The sequence below is a fragment of the Formica exsecta genome, unplaced genomic scaffold (genome assembly GCF_003651465.1).
Source record: "Formica exsecta isolate Colony F162 unplaced genomic scaffold, ASM365146v1 scaffold36, whole genome shotgun sequence".
Lineage (NCBI taxonomy): Eukaryota > Metazoa > Arthropoda > Insecta > Hymenoptera > Formicidae > Formica > Formica exsecta.
This window is the reverse complement of record NW_021850847.1, coordinates 161,897-185,981: the sequence shown is the minus strand read 5'-3', so window position 1 is coordinate 185,981 and position 24,085 is coordinate 161,897. Positions and strand designations below refer to the sequence as shown.

Sequence of the window (24,085 nt, the reverse complement as noted above, 5' to 3'; positions counted from 1 at the left end):
TCAAGTGGTATAAATGCTCCCATGACATTGCTATCCTTAGATTTTGTACAATGAGCAGCTGGACAGAGAGGATGCATCGACGCGCCGCTACATTAGGAAATGTTGTAACCAGTTGTGGACATCCTTCCTCAGTACCACCATATCCGAGACGCCTGGAAAAGTCAGTATATTTTTCACTTGGAAATAACACATTCTTATCTTGTATTGCATTTTAATCAATTTTATCTTGTTTATAATATATATAAATATTTTTTTTTTAATTGAAATGATAGTTTTTTTTATATTTATACATATATATTAGGTATATTACATGGTTGCATTCTTTAAATATTTGATAGGATATCCACTAGGGGGCATACTCTGTCGTTCAATATTATATTACATTTTAATATAATTTATGTTGTAATAAGTAATTTTGTACATTATTGTAATTTATATCGTAATAAGAAATTTTAAACAAATTTTTAAGTTTGTGCCAAAACTTTCTATGGTTGTGTTTAATTATGCATGCTTTGAATCAAAAAAAATAAATATAAATCTTTGTAGATGGTCATTAACATGATATGAAAATGACACAAAATGTTAACGTGTTTATGTATCGTTATCTTGACAAGATAATAAATTGGGATAATATAGGACTTTTAAATTTTTTCATCAACATGATAATTGATATTTAATGATATGTAAAGCAAATATTGTCTTTTTTCAAAGTCAAATTAACGTTTTGTTTTCTTCTTTTTATAGAGTTAAATTTGGAGTACCCCTGGACGAAGTGTGTAAGAATGATATTCCTGGCCCCTTATTGGTAAGTAACAATCAAATGTTCTGTTATTCTCAAATATTTTATTCTCAAACATTTTATAAAACAGTTACAAGCAATGATCATGATGTTATCTTGTTCCAGGTCCTTATATTGAAATTAAACAAGGAGGCCCCGCTCAGAAAAGACGTTTTTCGGGCACCTGGTCACCAGGGTAATATGAAGAAGTTGATACACTTTCTGCAAACCGGACATCTCGTCAATATGGACAATTTTAGTGTTTACACGATAGCTAGCGTTCTGAAGAAATTTTTACGCAAAATACCCGGCGGAGTGTTTGGGAAGGAGGGCGAGCAGCAGCTGTTCACCGTAATTCAGCTAGAAAGCATAGAACAACAACGGGACCAGATACACAGGTGAACTCTCGCAATTGATATTCGCGTTTTCGAGTAATTTCTATCGAGCTGTTTAACGAGAGCAGTTTTTTTTCCAGATTAATTACCTCCATGCCAATATATACACAACGGTTACTGGTGTTGCTATTCGGGACATTCAGGGTAGTAGCGGTAAATAGCGAGCGAGCGCACACGGGGATGACCAGCGAAGCCCTGGGGGTATCCGTGGCACCCTCGTTTTTTCAGAGTTGCGTCAGCGACGGCAAGACTGCTAAGATGGAGGATGTTTTCAGATTTAAGGTAAACGATATCTCTATTTTATTTTTTGCTCTTTGTTATCTCTTCTCACAATTAAATAATTTCTCTTTTTTCTCAGTTTATTAGTTAATTAAAGTTAATGTAGTTTTTAATCAATACTATTCAAGCATTGAGATATCATGTTATTTCAATTTAATTTCTATTTTTGCATAGAAAAAAGATGTTTAACGATATATGCACACACATTTTTCATTTTTTATTTTTCTTTTCTTTTAATATTTATGCGTAGATTTTTTTTCGTTAAGAAAAATCGTCAAGATTTTATCCAACAGTCTACAATTTATTTTTCAGATTGCCACACGCGTCACCAAGTTCATGATAGACAATTTTGGCGTTTCGAATTTGTTCGGAAGGGATAATTATGAATTTTATGCGCGCATAACCGGCCGGATATTGAAGGTGGAGGAAGACTGGATCTTCAGTTTTAGATATCCGCCAGATACTCTCGTATCGAGTAAGTTTTTACGAGACGCGCGCATTTTTATTTAAACCACGCGAGTAAATGTGATTTGAGTCGATAAATTTTAGGACAATTGTCGCTGGAGGCGGAAAAGACGTGGTTGCAATACGAATGCGAAAGATGGGGACTAAAATTTAATTTGGAATGTAAGTAAAATTACAGTATCTCACTAAATTGAGTATTAAAGCTTTTGGCTCTTTACTATAATTATTAAATCATATTTTTTCACACTTTTTTATTTTAATTTTTTTTTCTTCTTTTTCCCCTTTTTTCCTTTTTTGTACGATACAAACTTGTATTTGATAGAAAAGATTTTCCTTTTCTCTCCTTTTTTTCTTTGGACGAACTTAATTTATTTTAACATATAGTGCGAGAGAAGAGCTTATATATTTTTCGCTCAAAATGTTCAATATGTCTCTATGGCCTTGATTATCATTCTGTAAAATAATATTGTACTAATTACAACTTTATGCAATAGGTATGTCACACCAAGAGGAATCGCAGTCGACTCCAGCGTTGATTCACATGCCGGAGACAGTGAATCTCGCATCGTCGCTAGGCATGATCCCAGAAAATACCTTACTCGAGAGTTACACGCGTCTCTCTGTTAGTTTAGAAGAAAACGGCCTGTTCCAGGTATTTATATTGTCTATGCGATAAGAGAACGCGAAAGTGCTCTCAAAATGAATCGCTGAAAAGAATTCGAAACGACACAGTAGATAGATTTGACATTTTACAGGCGCCTAGTCGTTCGTCGAGTAATGGCAGTCATCATTCTAGACGTGCGACGGCAGGCATGACCCTGGATGAGTTGCGCGCGGTGAATCGCTACGCCGAGAGTACCAAAAGTCTCAGCTACCTGCCACAGGTAAGACTCTCAGGTGATAATCTCAGCTGAGGTCGGACTGTAAATGTACTAACTGACGCAGGTTCACGAGAGACAAGCCGCGCGTATGCGAACCAGATCTGAATGGTTTCTCACACCTGTGGGAGAAAGACTAGTAGCAACGGACAGCGACCCCACGGCGATACATGTTTTACGCGGTTCCAATCGGTCTTCCTCCGGCAATATTGGTAAATTTGCACGACTTTTCGAAAACTTTTCATTGTTTTTCTCGAAAAATCGAAAAAAAATAGATCAATACTGATTAGATATTTCTCAATTTCACGTATCAATCGCTTATTGATTTTGTTGTACAATTAATAAAGCTATTGTTATGGCTCTTCAACTATTTCCATGTTTATAAATTTGTATACATGTTTATACAATTTTGTCTATTTTTTTAAATAAAGATGGAGACGTTAAAAGCGAAATGAGAGCATCTTTATATTTTTCTGATTTGTTTATCGCATAACAACATCTATAATTGACGCATAATCTTTCTTTCTGATTTACAAATTTCTTATAAATAGTCGAGCCTCTTTCCGCGTACAAGTTTTTGTTCAACTTTGTCAATTGAAATTTCTCGGTTGAATCCAGCCACGGGCTTGAGCGCCAGCGCGGAGTCGGTGAAGCGGCCGAGTCTGCGGAGAACCTCGTCCAGGGAGAAGCAGCGTCTGCATCGCAGCTCGTCTCGTCGCAACAAGGAGAACGGCGCGAAGGGAAGCGTCCGCTCGGCAGCGGCGGCGGACGTATCGCGTTCTCTGGAGGCAATCAAGACCGTGAAGATCGTGCGAGTGACGGTAACGGCGGATCAGCAGCAGCAACAGCAGCAACTAGCGGCCGAGAAGATGCTAGACAACAGCTACAACGAGATCATCGAGGAGCAGGCGGCACGCGTGCCGTCGCGTACCGGTGGCGACAGCGTTATCGGGCCTCAGGATTGCACCGAGATGGACGTAAAAACATTTCACGTTACTCTAACATACAAGCCGCGGATATAGATGATTTCTTGTTTCTGTTCTTTTTCTTAATCTCGATGCGTTTAAGAATATTATATAAGAATATTTTTTATTATTTTCTCGCGTGAAATTCGTTTCGCGTAACCCTAAATGTGCTAAACCGCGAATGTAGAACGATGTTTTCATCTCGCAATCTCGATAATTTTAAAACTATCAGATTTAGGCGTTACTCTGTTCGCGTACAAAGGCTACGCAAATCGACGATTGTTTTTTTTTTCTTTTTTTTCTTTTTTTTCTTTTTTAAATCTCGATGCTCAGGAATATATCAAACTCGGACGTTATCTCTCTCGTGTGAAATTGCGTATATTATTAATATATACTGAGATCTCTTTCTTATATTGTCGCCATAACGTAGTTAAAAAATGTTCTGTTCATTTTGAAGAATAGAAGGATGAATTTTTATCATTTTGATTATTTCTAACGTCAATAACGATAAATTACGTTATATCTCGTTTACTTTCATTCTATTCCGTTAAATGTACCGATTTCGGTTACTCCCTAATACTATCTATCGTGGCATTCCAGACGCATTTACTCTTGCCCCGCGATACTTTTAACTCGTCTTTTTTTTGTACTCGCGATTTACTCGATAATTTCATCTATTAATCGAGACATCCCTCATTTTATACGAATCATATCACATCATTTGTATTTATTCCAAGCTAATGTTAGAACGACTTAGATATTCGAAATCTTTCTCCATCGATCAACATTGCGTGACTAACGTATACCGGGTGCTCCGCGGAGTATCCGACAATATTAATAACCGACAAATTTTGATCTTATAAATTGTTTCAATCCGCGTGTGTGTGTGTCTGCTAATAAAAAGCGCAGAAATAGTTTTTTGCACGCAAGCCACCGATTTGCGAACTAAGCTTTAAAAACGCGAACTTATAGATAAGAAGGTCTTACAATTTATTTATAATTTTAGATATAGATCTTTAATAAAATTTATATTTAAAACTCGGTCATTAAATATTTATAAATATTTAATTTAGTTAAAAATCGTGATGAAATGGAATATTAAAAACGATCTCGTCAATTTCAATGATCTTGAAATATGCCAAGGTCATGGCCATGTAAGCAACAAACAACAAAAGGTTTTAGCCATCACTAATTGTTTTTTGCAAAATTATTAAAATTGTAAACTAGTAGCGGAAATAGATGGCTGTTATAATAAAAGTTTTCTGAAAATACTCTTGATATAAAGTTTGCCGGGTATTTCGCGGGATACTCTGTGTAAAATGAAATTCGATATGTCCTATAAGTATTTACGAGAATTTTTTTTTTCCCTCGACGCGACGTGCCAGTCGCAAATGCTAGCATATAAATGCATCGTCACGGTTGTTACATGCCAAATTAGTAGTATTTGTAAGACGTATTTATAAGCCGTTGATTATAAGGATATTACATGATCGTGCTGTCGCGTGTATGTTAGGAAAATCGTTAACGATAAGACAGGATGATTCGATGGAAACGAGACGCTTTTTAATATCTTTCTCGGGTTCGACAATACAGAAAAATTGCGCGATACAATTGAAATGTTTTCCAAGAAAAAGAGGTCATTAATATTATTTAATTAAGAATTATACATGTACAATATATCGCAGTCATATCAAGATGGATTCAACTTAATGACCTCAAACAAGGAAAAATTAAAATTAGAAAATCTTTAAGACATATAAAGTTATTTTGTGCTAAATTTTTATGCATTGAATATCGAAAACTTTTAGAATCACATTGTATTGTTCACATTTCTTTTCTGATTTTCGAATCCAGGGGAGATAATAAGGATTCTATTTCCGGCGACTCATCCTAGGATACGTAAAGGCTATACCATAAGACAGTACTCGATATTACTCTGATCTAGAGCGAAACAAAAGATACTTATCATCTTGAGTATCTCTCTCGATAAAAAAAAAATTAGATAAGGGCGTACATACATATAACGATATGCTACACAACGAAAGTGTTCCGTAAATAAAAGTATATGTAGAGTAATCGATGGAGCTCGCGACGGGCTTTCCAGGTTGCGATTGGTTAAACTGATCGCGATCGATCCTAAGGAAGAAGAAATTGACGGAGTTATATTGCGAAGAAAAATGTTGCGAGAGCGCGAGCGCGAGAAAGAGATATGTTTCCAAGTGTCTCACGCAACTAAAGAATTTACTTCCAAACCATCTTGAATGCGTCAATAAACAAATATAATTAAGAACAATTGAATATTATAAAGCCAAACCTCACAACAAGCGCATTTAATTTTTATGAAAGACAAGAATTGAAGATGGTTTGGGGATAAGCCGTTTGGGGATAATGTCCTCTTCGCAAAGGCCACATTAAACGTAAAGTAATATATATTTATGATTAAATAATAGCGCATGTAAATATTTAATACCAAAAAATGTAAAGTTCTTATATATTGGACGTAATATATATACATAAATGTAAATGTGAAAGTATGTGTGCGATCGTGTTGAATGTCGTCGTATCGAATCGCCATGCCGATGTCTCGCGAGAGCGCGAGGAGGGGGAGATTCAAGTGGCGAGCAGAGGGAAGAAAATGCAGGCCCAGATGAGGAGGCACGCGATCAGGAACAGCATCAATCTCGAACGGAAACTGTCCCAGCCGATCAACATTACTCTCGGCTGCGCGCGTCTTTCCGTCGCGGAGAACTAAAACGAGTTCCTTCAATAGAGACACGTATATGTATATTGAGAAAAGAAACAAAAAATGGACAGGAACAAGTCACGTTGTCGCCCGGTAACTCCTCCTCCTCCTCCTCCTGCTCGTCGTCGTCGTCTTCGTCATTCCGCAATCTTTGCGCGCTCGGATGCTGTTGCATCGAATGCGTCTCCAAATCTCGCGTGCTCGACGACGTTGCTGTCGGTTGTCGACTTTCGGTCGTTGATCCGGGCCGTTCCTCGTTCTCGATAACGATAACGTCGTCTGCCGCGGATTCGCCAAGATCGTTACCATGCGATTGTCCCGCGAGATACATGCTCGATCGCGTGCGCAGTCATATTTTTCGTCGTACCAATGACAATTTCAGGTACTGTAAGGGAGAAGAGGGGACTTTAGTTTTGGTGTCATCGATTTGATAGATAGAAAAGATATATGTAAGAAAAATCGCGAAGAATCCAATCTGTATAAATGTATATCGTGGGGCGTACGATATTTAAATTGTTCGAATCCACTCCTCTTTCTCCCCTACATTACAATTGTCTCGCCTATTGCAGTCCCGGCCAAAAATATCGTTAAACTATCTTGATCGAAAAGTTTGTTCGTCGATTAGCGTGATGGAAAAAAAAACGAAGGAATTTTTCGATCAATTCTAACTAATTTGTAAAGTTATTAAGATACAGCGCAATTTTTAAAGATTTTCTCAAGATTCGCGTCTATAAAGCCAAACCTCACAACAAGCGCATTTAATTTTTATGAAAGACAAGAATTGAAGATGGTTTGGGGATAAGCCGTTTGGGGATAATGTCCTCTTCGCAAAGGCCACATTAAACGTAAAGTAATATATATTTATGATTAAATAATAGCGCATGTAAATATTTAATACCAAAAAATGTAAAGTTCTTATATATTGGACGTAATATATATACATAAATGTAAATGTGAAAGTATGTGTGCGATCGTGTTGAATGTCGTCGTATCGAATCGCCATGCCGATGTCTCGCGAGAGCGCGAGGAGGGGGAGATTCAAGTGGCGAGCAGAGGGAAGAAAATGCAGGCCCAGATGAGGAGGCACGCGATCAGGAACAGCATCAATCTCGAACGGAAACTGTCCCAGCCGATCAACATTACTCTCGGCTGCGCGCGTCTTTCCGTCGCGGAGAACTAAAACGAGTTCCTTCAATAGAGACACGTATATGTATATTGAGAAAAGAAACAAAAAATGGACAGGAACAAGTCACGTTGTCGCCCGGTAACTCCTCCTCCTCCTCCTCCTGCTCGTCGTCGTCGTCTTCGTCATTCCGCAATCTTTGCGCGCTCGGATGCTGTTGCATCGAATGCGTCTCCAAATCTCGCGTGCTCGACGACGTTGCTGTCGGTTGTCGACTTTCGGTCGTTGATCCGGGCCGTTCCTCGTTCTCGATAACGATAACGTCGTCTGCCGCGGATTCGCCAAGATCGTTACCATGCGATTGTCCCGCGAGATACATGCTCGATCGCGTGCGCAGTCATATTTTTCGTCGTACCAATGACAATTTCAGGTACTGTAAGGGAGAAGAGGGGACTTTAGTTTTGGTGTCATCGATTTGATAGATAGAAAAGATATATGTAAGAAAAATCGCGAAGAATCCAATCTGTATAAATGTATATCGTGGGGCGTACGATATTTAAATTGTTCGAATCCACTCCTCTTTCTCCCCTACATTACAATTGTCTCGCCTATTGCAGTCCCGGCCAAAAATATCGTTAAACTATCTTGATCGAAAAGTTTGTTCGTCGATTAGCGTGATGGAAAAAAAAACGAAGGAATTTTTCGATCAATTCTAACTAATTTGTAAAGTTATTAAGATACAGCGCAATTTTTAAAGATTTTCTCAAGATTCGCGTCTCTCTCTCTCTCTCTCTCTCTCTTTCTATCTCAGTATTATTTACAATTCAGTGTGTTTGCCGTACATATTTTTTAATTTTTGAACACCGATTTATCGCGCGATATCCGCTCGAGACCTATGTAAAGGGTCGAATAATTTGCGTACATTGCGTATATAACATGATATTTTATTCGAATATATTTACAAATGTCACAAAGCGTTTATAAAACGGTACGAAATATATAATACAATATTGCAATCTTAATTACGAAAGCTTAAGGTTGTCGGAAATTCTTTTCCTTCCTCACCCTTGAGCTTTCGATTGTCTCTCTCGAATCTGTGTTTACAGATTTCATCGAATCTTCGCGATTTAAATCACGCTGTAAAATTAAAAGTATTCGGTGCAGCCACTTTATAAAACTTACTTATGAAGGATAAATCCCTCACGATCGAAAATTGTTAGCACGCTTTTATTTCTGCCTAGAAAATGGTCTGTGCGCATCGCGGGATCCATTGCACGAAATCCGACAGGAAGTCACAATGAATCAGGACATCGCAGTCATCAAGTAGACTAAATGGTTTTGCGCGAGATCGATTATAAATCGCAATCACGAGGAACATATCAAGATTGCAGAATGATCATGATCACAGGATCCGGTATTGGTCCAGCAGGGTATAGATTATGACCCAGAGGAGAAACGCCACGATCACGGAGACGAGGAAGACTGTTTTGAGCGAGTGCCAAGGGCTCTCGGAACGCGGCTCGCCACTACCATCGCGGTTGTTCCTCCAGACCTTGCAGCCGCCGTTCTTGCAAGGCGCCGGGTCACCGCTGGTATGCGGCGTCGACGTCGCGATGCTGCTGCTCGGCGTGGTCACCTTCACCTCGCCCAGCTCTGTCATCGCCTCACCGGTGGCGTGGCGATGCACTTCTGCCGCCGCCGTCCTCTTCGTCGTCGGCTCGAATCTCGACGACGGATCCATCTGGAAAGAGGTAAGCAATCGCCGTCGTTGCAGTTCTTTTTTCTCCAGAAAATTGCTGAAAACTCGTAAACTATGACTTTATAATAAAATATTTTTCATTATAATTTTTCAATAAATCTTTTCATCATAATCTCTTTATTGCAGATACGTTTACAGGATGTTTCTTTCGGAAAAATTTTTCCATTAAGGATTGAATTTTGCTGTAAATGTCTCGAACACTTTGCTATGATTGAACACGACCAAATATTTACTCGACTTATCTGTTGATGAAATGGAAAGCAAGCGAGAAATATAGCAAGTTTCTTATCCGTCATCATCGCTCGACGATTGGTACGAAATCTTCCACGTATAACGTTCGAGGAGAATAATATTATTTATGACTAGATATTTCTTACGTCGTTTGAAAAAGAGGAAGATGCACGACGGAAGCAAAACAACAGACGCGGTACCCCAATGTTTATTGCCGGATAAAGACTATCTATCCGTGGTTTCAAACTTCCGGGAGAAGTCCAACAGTGTTTCTGTTCCGGGTTTATCTTGTGGAGAATTAGCATATAAAATATTGCGGTAAGAGTTACGTTTCGTTATTTTGAATTAAATTTCCAGTCGGTCTTCAATTAAAGCCTAAATGTAGTTACTCTTGTAAACATTCATCAATTTCTTTCTTTTAATTATTATATTTTATATAATATAATATTATATATTATTTTCTATTATTTTTATTATATATTATATTTTATATCGCACACACAGAGTTATTTCGGGTCGTTTATCTTTAATCATAGTTTATAAATTAATTTGGACTCAGTACAAATATCTTTTAACTCAGTCGCAATGAATCGAATTCAACGATACGCGCGAGAATTGGAGAGTGAAAGGAACAAAACAGCCGGTGATTACGCGTGCTTCAGGAATCCGGCTTTTCGAGAGGAAGGGGGAATTCCGCTGTAGATGCGACGCGGTCCTGTACATCGAGTTTATAACGAAGGAAACGTATTCCCGTGGTCCAGATAATCTCCGATTCGTATGGATCCGCTATCTCATTAAGGTTCTAGTAAATATTTTTCAATATATTTATTCAAACCCAAGGATTTTCTCAGGTTTGCTGAATATGAATCCGATGTTTCAACATTGACGAATTTAATACGACGGAATTAATATAGCGAATGGCAATTTTTAAAAAATTGTCGAATTTTCTATTCGCGCTGCATTTCGATTAACGGGCGTTGCTTTTTTTGGGGGAGAGGTCCCGTTAATCGTTACACGACTTTCACCGTTCGGACGAATTGACGGCAGTCAACGACCCGATTAGAGGCGATCGAGCGTGTCGTTTTTAACAACGAGATCTATTTACGGCGGATATAATCATTTTCTCGAATGCACGGTCGACTTGAAAATTGTAATCACCGGTGTCGGCGTTGTTACATAAAAGAATAGAAAGAAATGATATTGGATAAACGAAATACTATTCGCAGCAGATTACGCGAGAACTCGTATTTCAAGATTATTATTGAGCCATCCGTTATTCGGCTTGGCGTAATAAACAATTAGTACGGATAAACAATTAATAGTAGAAAGGAAGAAGAACGCATTTTAAAATATCAACATAATGAATGTAATATCGGCTGCATCGCGTTGCACTTTGAATGCACATCTAGATAAAATTACAAGGAGCTGCATCTCCTGAATTTTTTTTATCGCTAGATTTGGTAAAAAATATATAGCTTAGTTTGAAAAAAGTACCTAATTGATACAGAAAAAAATATAAAAATAATATTATATATATATTAAGTCTGCATTAATATCGCAACTAATTCAATTGATGTTAATTTTGCAGATATTAATTCTCAAGTCGTAGACACACACACACTCACACACACGATGATCGGCATCACTCACGTTGAATATGTGTCCATATTTGCCGATATGGTGATCGTTCTCGTTCATACTATCGCATCGCGAGGATGTGCCTCGAAAAGCTGTGCAATTCTTAAGAGCGATTCTTCGGAACGCTAATCTCCGCGCCGATACGGATTTACTTTGACGGAGAACGAGTAACGCGGTGTCGCGCGACGCAAATCGCCGTAAGAACTGACCAGTTCAGTAGGTCGCTCAAGAGCCATTATCAGCGCTTATCAACCGCGACCCATGACCAACCGGCTAATAAACTGGCTCCTCCTCCTCCTCCTCGGAGTTATCGTCGAAAATCTTGATGGGAGAAGTCACCCTAATCACATAAATACCCGTTTCATCCCGAGTTTGTTTATTACTCTCGCAACAACATTATTATTTTTATTATTTAATAACTAATTATTAGCTCTCACCATTAATTATTATTATTCTTGTCAGCACTAAATACGTGTTCTCTTAAATGGAATCAGAGTATTATCACTGGAAAGCTGATTAAATTTAAGAGAGTGAAAGAGAACGCGAAACGTTCCTGTTTGCAATATGTGCATCGCAAATACGTCAAATATAAATGCCTGATAAGTTAGACAGCTAGAGGATAGGAAGGGGAAAGGACATCTTGGTGCACGAGCAAACATGATGTGCGGGCGAGTTCCCGTGTGTTTACGTATAATCGCGACTACCTTGCGTAATTCGGTCTCGTCCGTCATTATTTTCCGATAACATCAGCCACGACCTCGATGGCGCGAAACGCGTGGCTTTTGCAGAAACATGGTCGGAATTCCTCGCGCATAACTGGAAAGGTGCGAATGTATCGTTGATCGATTACGATCGTCGCCTGATTAAACTCGTCTGGCCATTTTGACCAATTCTTATCGACTTTTATCGCGCGATAACACACGGACGCGTTCAAGCGAGTCGCGCGAAGAAAAAAAAGAGAAATAAGTAAACCAACAGAAATTATAATGAATGTTTTCAAATTCACACTTGTGCATACCGAAGGCGCAAGAATGGAGATAAAAATGTGTCTGCCACGGAATAACTTTAACTCTTCCCGAGTGTAATAAATTAATCGCAGAGGCTAGATAGATATTTATCAAATATAAATCAAAATAGAATGATAATTTGTCTGATAATCTCTCACTATAGTGTTTGGTAGAAATAAGGCTTAATGCTTCGGTGATCTTATATAATTAACGCACACGTAGTTTATTTTTTGTATATCCGAGGAAACTTGATCCTACATTCCGGTTTTTTGAGGCAGAAATAAATGTCTGTTACGCGACGAACCGGAACTGATAAAAAATTTTGCCGTCCAAAGTTGCTGTAAAAGTGATTTCTTTTAATGCTTTATAGAACAGTAATCGAAAAGAATGCTAAAACGGATGGAGAAATAAATTGTAAAATATTGAAGCGAAAAAAAAATTAAGCTACACAAAATAAGAGAAAAAGAACAAAATTAAAAAATATTTCACATATTGCGCTTCTCGCTACGATTTACAAAGCGTTAATTATACGCGTAATAAGGTCGCAACTGTCATACCTGATGGCACGTGTTAACGATGTCGGAACATTCGGCGAAACGATCGCAAGCGGAATAACGAGAGATATATCGTTCCGAGTGATGATACACTTTCGTGATGACGATAAGATCGAGTTGTAAGATAGAAGAAAAAAAAAAAAAACACCTGAAAGTTTATTTTTCACTCACCTGCTGCGGCCGCCAGGTGCGCTTGAAGAAGCTCTCGAAACACCTCATGCTGGTTCACCTCCACCTCCTCCTCGTCCTCCGCTCGCTCACCTCCTCTTGGGCATCGATCATAACATTATTCCGATATCGGCTATTCGCGACGCGAATTCGATCGTCTTCTCGGCCGTGTGTAATCCGATCGAGATCGATCACAGAGTCGGAATCGAATTACGACGACGCGAGACACGTCCTCAACGAGAAGTATTCGAAAATTATTATACGTTATACGAAAAAGATGGAAAAGAGTAGAGGACAATCACGAATGGATCCGCGCTGTTCGCCGCGCGTTCGCCGACTAATGAGAGGAATTCTCTCTCGTGGGGAGATGCTGGCTGCTGGCGAGTCGCTCCTCCACACTTCTCCACGTACATATATCCGGAAGCGAATCGTTCCATCAAGGATAAAAACTTGGATTCGTTTTTAAAAATAGAGGAACATCAAGACGTATAGAAAATATTAATTTCGTTGTAATCGTCGTAATAAAAGAAAAGAATTGATATTTCATTTAAAAAATTATACGAGGACGATTTTTATACATCTTTGAGAGAATGAACGATAGAAAGGAATTGGTTTCTTTGTGAAATAGCTTTCTTAAAACAAATCAATTTATTTCTCGACGATTTTCGTTTAAAATAATTACGTGGATGAATCGTCTTCCGTATAAATGTTGAAAGGATGTTACTTTTTCGGAACAAGAGAGAAACATTTACGCGATATTCGGAACCTTCGACACCTGCCACTGAAGGATGAAAATTTTGTTGTACATTTTATATTATATTTATTTAAATAGCGATTTTATTATAAGAGCGATCACTTAAATTATTCAAACTAATTATTAGGGCATTTATATTTTTATTACAACTCCTCGCTCGCGAGCGCTCCTATTTCCGAATTTCAAAGTTCGAGAACGACGGCTGCGAGATTTCTTTCTCGTTGCGAAATTCCGCCTTGTCGATCCGCGATTGAGGACTGCCGGTGTGACGAAGCCATTGTTTCCTGAAATAAAAGAAAAAGACGGGCGAGAATAACTCGAAAGAACGTTCTCGCTCATTCTTATTAACGGAAGCTTACATTTCCTCGACTTGAGACTTTTCCCCTTCCAAACGACCGACGACGGTACCGTTCGAGGTGTTCATGCACCATCCTTTCAGACCCAACTCCTTACCACGTTTCTGCGTATACTGTTTTTAGTCGCAAACACAAATAAGGTATCTATAGATTCATCCATATACAAAAGGTTATTTTAAAAAAGTAAAAATAAATAACATTTTACTGCAAAAATGTATCGCGTGCGTACATTCAAGTATAAATTTGAGATTGATATGATAAAAGTTAATTTTTTTAGACAATATTAGAGGAATAATTCTCTTTAATAAAAAGTCAAGGCCATTTTTTGTGTTTTGCCATATGCATATAAAAACGAGATGCATTTAAAATTTAAATAAAATTTTTTAGGCTAGATTTCATCGTTATCGACAATTAGGAAAGACGCGATGGATAATAATTAAGTTAGTCGATAAAAACGATGTGCGTTCATATCTACGTGAAGTAAAAGCGCGCGATTACACGCCGGACACTCGATAGATGTCGCGAGCGAGAGTTGCTCTCCGGCGTAGATTTTCTCGTCGTGGATCGCGGGCGGACGCGATTAAATTGTCAAGATCAGGTTCTTTGATGTATGCCGGTTTACCCACCTTCCGGAAGAAGACACCTTGAAAAAGAGCGCTATAAAATTGGTGGCACTATGCGAAAATTCGAAGAACGATTGTGAATAATAATCTTTGACATACATCAGCTGAAAGCGAGACTTCGGTTCGAGAGCCGACGATTTAAGTAAGATGGTCGAGATAGTTCCGCGCTTCGAGACGACGACGATGACGATAACGTGATGCGACAAGTGTCTCTGATTTTCTCGAGTGACGCAGCCACTTTCGTGCTCGGGGAAGTCTCGAAAGTAGGTACAAGTCTCGAAAGCTAAGTCGCACTATTTGTAAATCGTGAAACTCCTTGCAATCGCGAGCAATAATTCTCGTCGCATTTTGCGTTCTCTCTCTCTCTCTCTTTCTCTTATCTGTCGCGATACACACATGAGTGTTGAGAATTGTTGAATGATAGAATCAGGGTAAAGTTCCCATTTCGAACTGTTCGAACATCTGTTTTCCAGTCGAGAAATGTTTGACGTTTGTATCTCTTTGTAAAAATGCAATATTTTTTTTTTTAATATGAGAAAAATTTTGCCGGTTTAATCGGGATTTGATCGCTTTTTTCAATACAATTTGATTATATATAATATAATATTATATAATATAATTTACAATATACGATAGAAAGAAGATTGGGTAAATAGGATGCCTCTTTTAACGTCGATATCTTGCGAGATTTTATTATGAAACTTTAGAGATGTTTGTGGCACAAGTCGTAAATAATGAAAAAAAAAAAATGTCAAAAATATATGCATGATAAGTTCCTGTAAATTACGAGCTAATTAAAGTCGTTGCCTTTTCGCGATGCAATTGAAAAATGTTTTTTCTTTAAGTCAAAGTTCAGACACGCGCCTTTCTTTATATAATATAATATTATATATTATTTTCTATTATTTTTATTATATATTATATTTTATATCGCACACACAGAGTTATTTCGGGTCGTTTATCTTTAATCATAGTTTATAAATTAATTTGGACTCAGTACAAATATCTTTTAACTCAGTCGCAATGAATCGAATTCAACGATACGCGCGAGAATTGGAGAGTGAAAGGAACAAAACAGCCGGTGATTACGCGTGCTTCAGGAATCCGGCTTTTCGAGAGGAAGGGGGAATTCCGCTGTAGATGCGACGCGGTCCTGTACATCGAGTTTATAACGAAGGAAACGTATTCCCGTGGTCCAGATAATCTCCGATTCGTATGGATCCGCTATCTCATTAAGGTTCTAGTAAATATTTTTCAATATATTTATTCAAACCCAAGGATTTTCTCAGGTTTGCTGAATATGAATCCGATGTTTCAACATTGACGAATTTAATACGACGGAATTAATATAGCGAATGGCAATTTTTAAAAAATTGTCGAATTTTCTATTCGCGCTGCATTTCGATTAACGGGCGTTGCTTTTTTTGGGGGAGAGGTCCCGTTAATCGTTACACGACTTTCACCGTTCGGACGAATTGACGGCAGTCAACGACCCGATTAGAGGCGATCGAGCGTGTCGTTTTTAACAACGAGATCTATTTACGGCGGATATAATCATTTTCTCGAATGCACGGTCGACTTGAAAATTGTAATCACCGGTGTCGGCGTTGTTACATAAAAGAATAGAAAGAAATGATATTGGATAAACGAAATACTATTCGCAGCAGATTACGCGAGAACTCGTATTTCAAGATTATTATTGAGCCATCCGTTATTCGGCTTGGCGTAATAAACAATTAGTACGGATAAACAATTAATAGTAGAAAGGAAGAAGAACGCATTTTAAAATATCAACATAATGAATGTAATATCGGCTGCATCGCGTTGCACTTTGAATGCACATCTAGATAAAATTACAAGGAGCTGCATCTCCTGAATTTTTTTTATCGCTAGATTTGGTAAAAAATATATAGCTTAGTTTGAAAAAAGTACCTAATTGATACAGAAAAAAATATAAAAATAATATTATATATATATTAAGTCTGCATTAATATCGCAACTAATTCAATTGATGTTAATTTTGCAGATATTAATTCTCAAGTCGTAGACACACACACACTCACACACACGATGATCGGCATCACTCACGTTGAATATGTGTCCATATTTGCCGATATGGTGATCGTTCTCGTTCATACTATCGCATCGCGAGGATGTGCCTCGAAAAGCTGTGCAATTCTTAAGAGCGATTCTTCGGAACGCTAATCTCCGCGCCGATACGGATTTACTTTGACGGAGAACGAGTAACGCGGTGTCGCGCGACGCAAATCGCCGTAAGAACTGACCAGTTCAGTAGGTCGCTCAAGAGCTATTATCAGCGCTTATCAACCGCGACCCATGACCAACCGGCTAATAAACTGGCTCCTCCTCCTCCTCCTCGGAGTTATCGTCGAAAATCTTGATGGGAGAAGTCACCCTAATCACATAAATACCCGTTTCATCCCGAGTTTGTTTATTACTCTCGCAACAACATTATTATTTTTATTATTTAATAACTAATTATTAGCTCTCACCATTAATTATTATTATTCTTGTCAGCACTAAATACGTGTTCTCTTAAATGGAATCAGAGTATTATCACTGGAAAGCTGATTAAATTTAAGAGAGTGAAAGAGAACGCGAAACGTTCCTGTTTGCAATATGTGCATCGCAAATACGTCAAATATAAATGCCTGATAAGTTAGACAGCTAGAGGATAGGAAGGGGAAAGGACATCTTGGTGCACGAGCAAACATGATGTGCGGGCGAGTTCCCGTGTGTTTACGTATAATCGCGACTACCTTGCGTAATTCGGTCTCGTCCGTCATTATTTTCCGATAACATCAGCCACGACCTCGATGGCGCGAAACGCGTGGCTTTTGCAGAAACATGGTCGGAATTCCTCGCGCATAACTGGAAAGGTGCGAATGTATCGTTGATCGATTACGATCGTCGCCTGATTAAACTCGTCTGGCCATTTTGACCAATTCTTATCGACTTTTATCGCGCGATAACACACGGACGCGTTCAAGCGAGTCGCGCGAAGAAAAAAAAGAGAAATAAGTAAACCAACAGAAATTATAATGAATGTTTTCAAATTCACACTTGTGCATACCGAAGGCGCAAGAATGGAGATAAAAATGTGTCTGCCACGGAATAACTTTAACTCTTCCCGAGTGTAATAAATTAATCGCAGAGGCTAGATAGATATTTATCAAATATAAATCAAAATAGAATGATAATTTGTCTGATAATCTCTCACTATAGTGTTTGGTAGAAATAAGGCTTAATGCTTCGGTGATCTTATATAATTAACGCACACGTAGTTTATTTTTTGTATATCCGAGGAAACTTGATCCTACATTCCGGTTTTTTGAGGCAGAAATAAATGTCTGTTACGCGACGAACCGGAACTGATAAAAAATTTTGCCGTCCAAAGTTGCTGTAAAAGTGATTTCTTTTAATGCTTTATAGAACAGTAATCGAAAAGAATGCTAAAACGGATGGAGAAATAAATTGTAAAATATTGAAGCGAAAAAAAAATTAAGCTACACAAAATAAGAGAAAAAGAACAAAATTAAAAAATATTTCACATATTGCGCTTCTCGCTACGATTTACAAAGCGTTAATTATACGCGTAATAAGGTCGCAACTGTCATACCTGATGGCACGTGTTAACGATGTCGGAACATTCGGCGAAACGATCGCAAGCGGAATAACGAGAGATATATCGTTCCGAGTGATGATACACTTTCGTGATGACGATAAGATCGAGTTGTAAGATAGAAGAAAAAAAAAAAAAACACCTGAAAGTTTATTTTTCACTCACCTGCTGCGGCCGCCAGGTGCGCTTGAAGAAGCTCTCGAAACACCTCATGCTGGTTCACCTCCACCTCCTCCTCGTCCTCCGCTCGCTCACCTCCTCTTGGGCATCGATCATAACATTATTCCGATATCGGCTATTCGCGACGCGAATTCGATCGTCTTCTCGGCCGTGTGTAATCCGATCGAGATCGATCACAGAGTCGGAATCGAATTACGACGACGCGAGACACGTCCTCAACGAGAAGTATTCGAAAATTATTATACGTTATACGAAAAAGATGGAAAAGAGTAGAGGACAATCACGAATGGATCCGCGCTGTTCGCCGCGCGTTCGCCGACTAATGAGAGGAATTCTCTCTCGTGGGGAGATGCTGGCTGCTGGCGAGTCGCTCCTCCACACTTCTCCACGTACATATATCCGGAAGCGAATCGTTCCATCAAGGATAAAAACTTGGATTCGTTTTTAAAAATAGAGGAACATCAAGACGTATAGAAAATATTAATTTCGTTGTAATCGTCGTAATAAAAGAAAAGAATTGATATTTCATTTAAAAAATTATACGAGGACGATTTTTATACATCTTTGAGAGAATGAACGATAGAAAGGAATTGGTTTCTTTGTGAAATAGCTTTCTTAAAACAAATCAATTTATTTCTCGACGATTTTCGTTTAAAATAATTACGTGGATGAATCGTCTTCCGTATAAATGTTGAAAGGATGTTACTTTTTCGGAACAAGAGAGAAACATTTACGCGATATTCGGAACCTTCGACACCTGCCACTGAAGGATGAAAATTTTGTTGTACATTTTATATTATATTTATTTAAATAGCGATTTTATTATAAGAGCGATCACTTAAATTATTCAAACTAATTATTAGGGCATTTATATTTTTATTACAACTCCTCGCTCGCGAGCGCTCCTATTTCCGAATTTCAAAGTTCGAGAACGACGGCTGCGAGATTTCTTTCTCGTTGCGAAATTCCGCCTTGTCGATCCGCGATTGAGGACTGCCGGTGTGACGAAGCCATTGTTTCCTGAAATAAAAGAAAAAGACGGGCGAGAATAACTCGAAAGAACGTTCTCGCTCATTCTTATTAACGGAAGCTTACATTTCCTCGACTTGAGACTTTTCCCCTTCCAAACGACCGACGACGGTACCGTTCGAGGTGTTCATGCACCATCCTTTCAGACCCAACTCCTTACCACGTTTCTGCGTATACTGTTTTTAGTCGCAAACACAAATAAGGTATCTATAGATTCATCCATATACAAAAGGTTATTTTAAAAAAGTAAAAATAAATAACATTTTACTGCAAAAATGTATCGCGTGCGTACATTCAAGTATAAATTTGAGATTGATATGATAAAAGTTAATTTTTTTAGACAATATTAGAGGAATAATTCTCTTTAATAAAAAGTCAAGGCCATTTTTTGTGTTTTGCCATATGCATATAAAAACGAGATGCATTTAAAATTTAAATAAAATTTTTTAGGCTAGATTTCATCGTTATCGACAATTAGGAAAGACGCGATGGATAATAATTAAGTTAGTCGATAAAAACGATGTGCGTTCATATCTACGTGAAGTAAAAACGCGCGATTACACGCCGGACACTCGATAGATGTCGCGAGCGAGAGTTGCTCTCCGGCGTAGATTTCCTCGTCGTGGATCGCGGGCGGACGCGATTAAATTGTCAAGATCAGGTTCTTTGATGTATGCCGGTTTACCCACCTTCCGGAAGAAGACACCTTGAAAAAGAGCGCTATAAAATTGGTGGCACTAATAAACCGAGATGAAAAAACGCGAACGACGCCGATGTGAATCGTTTTGTTTACCTTGCACGACGCCGAAGACCTCGAAATCTACCGCGAACATTCTCGACATTACCGGGTAATGTCCCGGATGCGGCGACGACTGCTCGAGAAACGACAACGAGATTAATGAGCAGAAGAGGATGGTGATGGTGAATCCGATCATTCGACGTTGAAACGTTTTCCGAGGCGACTCTCTTTAATCCAGATGTCGCTGGTTCGCGATATTTAGAAATAATTGGCATTCGTTTGAAATTTCAGGTATCCTAAAATTATATTTTACTTTTTGTCCTGTTTATCTATCTCTTCGAATCCAACAATGCAGGCCTGAATAATTAGAAAAAATACAGTGGTCCTACATTTTTTCTTTAAAAAAAAAATTATTTTATTAGAGCAATTCTTTTTCCAAATAACGGAAAATGATAGAAAGAAAATGCCTGTCGCACCGTGAAGTATTTTGGCATTTGTAATCATTGTACATAATTTATCACGAAAATAAAAAAAAAAAATATTGGATTATAATAAAGCTAATAATATTAATAAAAGACTAATAAAATAAAATGGGAACAATATAAAACTATTTTTCGAAGAGATAGGAATATACGAAGAAGTATTTGAAGAATAGATATGACATGCATATATATTTATATATGCATCTATATATTCTTATTGTCGTAAGAGAATTTTTATTCGATTCGTAATGGCGGCGACGCGAGCGCGCTCTTGCGGCGACGTGGATAACGAACGACGCGAATATAGGCGCGTTAAGTGGCGCGCACCGCGACAGCGCGAAGTCAGTCTCGTCTAGTCCGCCGAACGATACGTAACGCGTAGATCGCTCTGCTCGCATCTCTCTCTCTCTCTCTCTCTCTCTCTCTTTCTCATTTCGATCGCGTACAGTTATTATACACGTCCCTCTCATCATTCGGTCCAATGTCTTTACGATTATGTTAGCGAAGTCGACGCGTCGCCTCTCGGCCGGCAGCGTCTCGTCTGTCGTGCGAATTGTATATATCAAGCGTTGTCGTCGTCGCCGTCGCCGTCGCCGTCGTCGTGTGAAGTTGTCGCACGACGTCGCGCGCGCGGACGTCGATGCGGAGGAGTCGACGACGGCGCGCTCGTCAAGCGCCTCCGGGAATAACGTGGGACGACGTTAACGCGAACAAGTTGACAGTTGACAGTTGAAGTCGCGGCGCGAAGAAGAGGAAGAGGAGGAGGAGGAGGAGGAGGACACGGTGCTCGCGTGGTGTGGCTTCGTGTCATCGTGTGCGTGTTGTGCGTGCATGTGTGCGGGCGGCGCGGACCACCCCGGTGTTGAGGAGGACGACGCGTCGGCGGACGGCGACGGCGGGAATCACGCGACACGACGATGACGGCGATGTTGGTGTCCGTTGCGGAGCTGTCCAACATCTTCTCGGTGCTCGCCGTGCTGATATGCTTCTGCGGGGTCTTTCTTTTTATCATGAGGTATGTATGTGACATTATTTCGCTCGCTCTCTCTCTCTCTCTCTCTGTCTTTCTCTTTCTCTCTTAATTCTCTATTTTATCGCGCATACGCGCGACGTAGACGTGGACGGATATCTCGTACACGTACGAGCGACAAGAGAGATACGCGCGTCAGGTTTGTTCCGATCTATTTTTCCGGTGACGTCACGGCAGCGCGATATCTCATTGTCGAGTAAGTCGCGTTGAGATACATCTCGTGCCGATTCCGCGAGACGTCAAACGCTTATCAATCGGCGATATAGTATCATTATAGTGACAATGGAGAGGGGTTAACGTCCGCATATTTTTCTTTTTTTTTCTTTTTTCTTTTTTTTTCTTTTTTTTTCTTTTTTCTTTTTTTACAATGTTTCTCGTGGTGAGGAATTCGATCAAGGCCGGTCTCGAGACGTGATACAATTCGCGATGCAAGCGCATCTTTGGTCAATTCCATATTTATGACGTTATATTTCTAATCAATCGCGAGTCTGCTGACGAAGATGTAGCATAGCCTTGGCTCTTGTTTTTCGCTTAATTAATTGAATAATATTATCGTTTCCCGAGAAGGAGGGAATTTTATTGTTATAAAATCGCGTATTAACATTCTTCGAATTTGGGGAAAGTTCGAATGCAATTCGAAGATGACTCGAGAAGAGATTGCGATTTATAATCTTTTAAAGATATCTCATAAATCAATCTTACAAAAGATTAATTAAAAAAGGGCTGTGCTTTTTTTTAAATATTTTTCTAAATTATCATTTATTGTTTATATCTCCGATAGATATTTCACAAACTATACTTTTTTTTTCAGGTAGTAGATGTAAATCAGTTCAATTAATAAGATGAAGATTAATAATGATTGAGACGATAATTGTATGCCGATATAATTAAAATTTACGACAAGGTTGTAACGTCATCAATCTTTCTCAGAACTTTAAACGCGCTATAGATGTGCATAATAGAAAAAGAAAAATACAGGTTTTTTGTATAAAATGCAATGAATAGCAGGTGATATTTTTTATTCTTTATTTTTTTTTTTTTTTTTTAAACGCTTTAAAGGTGTCGCTTTTGAATCTCAGGTCAGGTTTCATGAATGATCGCTTGACAGTCTCTCCAATTGATCGCTTTGCTCGAAACGCGATTACCGAACCGCGCGTTTCAATACACAAAAAACCCCACTCTCCCTCTCATTCTAATTATTCGACACGCTTCCACAGTAACGCGACTACAGATACGCGGTCCATTTTTCTCGAAACGAGATTTTGCATTCATTCCGTCATGTTTTTTTTGAACTCTGCGAAAATTCGAAGAACGATTGTGAATAATAATCTTTGACATACATCAGCTGAAAGCGAGACTTCGGTTCGAGAGCCGACGATTTAAGTAAGATGGTCGAGATAGTTCCGCGCTTCGAGACGACGACGATGACGATAACGTGATGCGACAAGTGTCTCTGATTTTCTCGAGTGACGCAGCCACTTTCGTGCTCGGGGAAGTCTCGAAAGTAGGTACAAGTCTCGAAAGCTAAGTCGCACTATTTGTAAATCGTGAAACTCCTTGCAATCGCGAGCAATAATTCTCGTCGCATTTTGCGTTCTCTCTCTCTCTCTCTTTCTCTTATCTGTCGCGATACACACATGAGTGTTGAGAATTGTTGAATGATAGAATCAGGGTAAAGTTCCCATTTCGAACTGTTCGAACATCTGTTTTCCAGTCGAGAAATGTTTGACGTTTGTATCTCTTTGTAAAAATGCAATATTTTTTTTTTTAATATGAGAAAAATTTTGCCGGTTTAATCGGGATTTGATCGCTTTTTTCAATACAATTTGATTATATATAATATAATATTATATAATATAATTTACAATATACGATAGAAAGAAGATTGGGTAAATAGGATGCCTCTTTTAACGTCGATATCTTGCGAGATTTTATTATGAAACTTTAGAGATGTTTGTGGCACAAGTCGTAAATAATGAAAAAAAAAAAATGTCAAAAATATATGCATGATAAGTTCCTGTAAATTACGAGCTAATTAAAGTCGTTGCCTTTTCGCGATGCAATTGAAAAATGTTTTTTCTTTAAGTCAAAGTTCAGACACGCGCCTTTCACATAAGAGATTTCTTTACTTGGAAATGTTTGCGTTCATCATCGATTGTAACCAGAGTACTAAAATTTGATTTATAAAAATAGATACTTTACATATATCACGTTTAAGTGTACATGCTTCAGATTCTGCGAAATGTTTGCGAAGAAAATGAGAAGA

At 38.6% G+C, this 24,085-nt stretch overlaps 5 protein-coding genes and 2 long non-coding RNA genes across 15 annotated transcripts in view; 4 read left to right on the top strand and 3 right to left on the bottom strand.

Annotated features, from left to right (window-relative positions):
• The first annotated feature begins 6 nt into the window (after positions 1 to 6).
• On the top strand, positions 7 to 7,214 carry LOC115238790. Its single transcript, XM_029812870.1, has 10 exons — positions 7 to 160; positions 745 to 805; positions 905 to 1,176; positions 1,254 to 1,455; positions 1,765 to 1,927; positions 2,002 to 2,079; positions 2,412 to 2,569; positions 2,673 to 2,801; positions 2,863 to 3,007; positions 3,414 to 7,214. The coding sequence occupies exons 1-10, from the start codon at positions 51 to 53 to the stop codon at positions 3,815 to 3,817; spliced, it is 1,722 nt and encodes a 573-aa protein (XP_029668730.1). The 5' UTR covers positions 7 to 50; the 3' UTR covers positions 3,818 to 7,214.
• A 1,093-nt stretch (positions 7,215 to 8,307) lies between these two features.
• On the bottom strand, positions 8,308 to 13,486 carry LOC115238793. Of its 5 annotated transcripts, none has more exons than XM_029812878.1 (2): positions 12,987 to 13,486; positions 8,308 to 9,367 (listed from the first exon to the last, which is right to left on the bottom strand). In XM_029812878.1, the coding sequence occupies exons 1-2, from the start codon at positions 13,032 to 13,034 to the stop codon at positions 9,029 to 9,031; spliced, it is 387 nt and encodes a 128-aa protein (XP_029668738.1). In that variant the 5' UTR covers positions 13,035 to 13,486; the 3' UTR covers positions 8,308 to 9,028. The 5 variants fall into 5 exon arrangements, with proteins under 5 accessions (XP_029668738.1, XP_029668739.1, XP_029668736.1 ...); XM_029812879.1 differs by lacking the exon at positions 12,987 to 13,486 and adding an exon at positions 11,959 to 12,976; XM_029812876.1 differs by lacking the exon at positions 12,987 to 13,486 and adding an exon at positions 11,267 to 12,975.
• Positions 9,240 to 12,960, top strand: LOC115238794. 2 transcript variants are annotated; one of them, XR_003884547.1, is made up of 4 exons: positions 9,240 to 9,377; positions 9,512 to 9,934; positions 10,197 to 10,415; positions 11,205 to 12,960. It is a non-coding gene; the product is annotated as an uncharacterized LOC115238794 (long non-coding RNA). The 2 variants fall into 2 exon arrangements; XR_003884546.1 differs by lacking the exon at positions 10,197 to 10,415.
• A 303-nt stretch (positions 13,487 to 13,789) lies between the features above and the next one.
• On the bottom strand, positions 13,790 to 15,063 carry LOC115238817 (acylphosphatase-1-like). The gene is made up of 4 exons (XM_029812920.1): positions 15,037 to 15,063; positions 14,720 to 14,767; positions 14,097 to 14,206; positions 13,790 to 14,021 (listed from the first exon to the last, which is right to left on the bottom strand). Exons 1-4 carry the CDS (start codon positions 15,061 to 15,063, stop codon positions 13,907 to 13,909), a joined length of 300 nt encoding a protein of 99 aa, XP_029668780.1. The 3' UTR covers positions 13,790 to 13,906.
• A 565-nt stretch (positions 15,064 to 15,628) lies between these two features.
• On the top strand, positions 15,629 to 18,498 carry LOC115238795. The gene is made up of 2 exons (XR_003884548.1): positions 15,629 to 15,953; positions 16,743 to 18,498. It is a non-coding gene; the product is annotated as an uncharacterized LOC115238795 (long non-coding RNA).
• Positions 18,499 to 19,327: 829 nt separating this feature from the next.
• Positions 19,328 to 20,836, bottom strand: LOC115238792 (acylphosphatase-1-like). Of its 2 annotated transcripts, none has more exons than XM_029812874.1 (4): positions 20,362 to 20,836; positions 20,258 to 20,288; positions 19,635 to 19,744; positions 19,328 to 19,559 (listed from the first exon to the last, which is right to left on the bottom strand). In XM_029812874.1, the coding sequence occupies exons 1-4, from the start codon at positions 20,580 to 20,582 to the stop codon at positions 19,445 to 19,447; spliced, it is 477 nt and encodes a 158-aa protein (XP_029668734.1). In that variant the 5' UTR covers positions 20,583 to 20,836; the 3' UTR covers positions 19,328 to 19,444. The 2 variants fall into 2 exon arrangements, with proteins under 2 accessions (XP_029668734.1, XP_029668735.1); XM_029812875.1 differs by having other exon boundaries at positions 20,258 to 20,274; positions 20,362 to 20,543.
• LOC115238791 (cell growth regulator with RING finger domain protein 1-like) overlaps positions 20,484 to 24,085 on the top strand; it is a 34,318-nt gene continuing 30,716 nt past the window's right edge. The window contains exons 1-2 of one of the 3 annotated variants that reach the window (XM_029812872.1): positions 20,484 to 20,598; positions 21,512 to 21,804. In XM_029812872.1, coding sequence (XP_029668732.1) covers positions 21,707 to 21,804 — 98 coding nt within the window. In that variant the 5' untranslated portion in view covers positions 20,484 to 20,598; positions 21,512 to 21,706. Of the gene's footprint in view, positions 20,599 to 21,008; positions 21,805 to 24,085 lie in introns of those variants that run through there. The other 2 variants (XM_029812873.1, XM_029812871.1) reach the window with 2 other exon arrangements.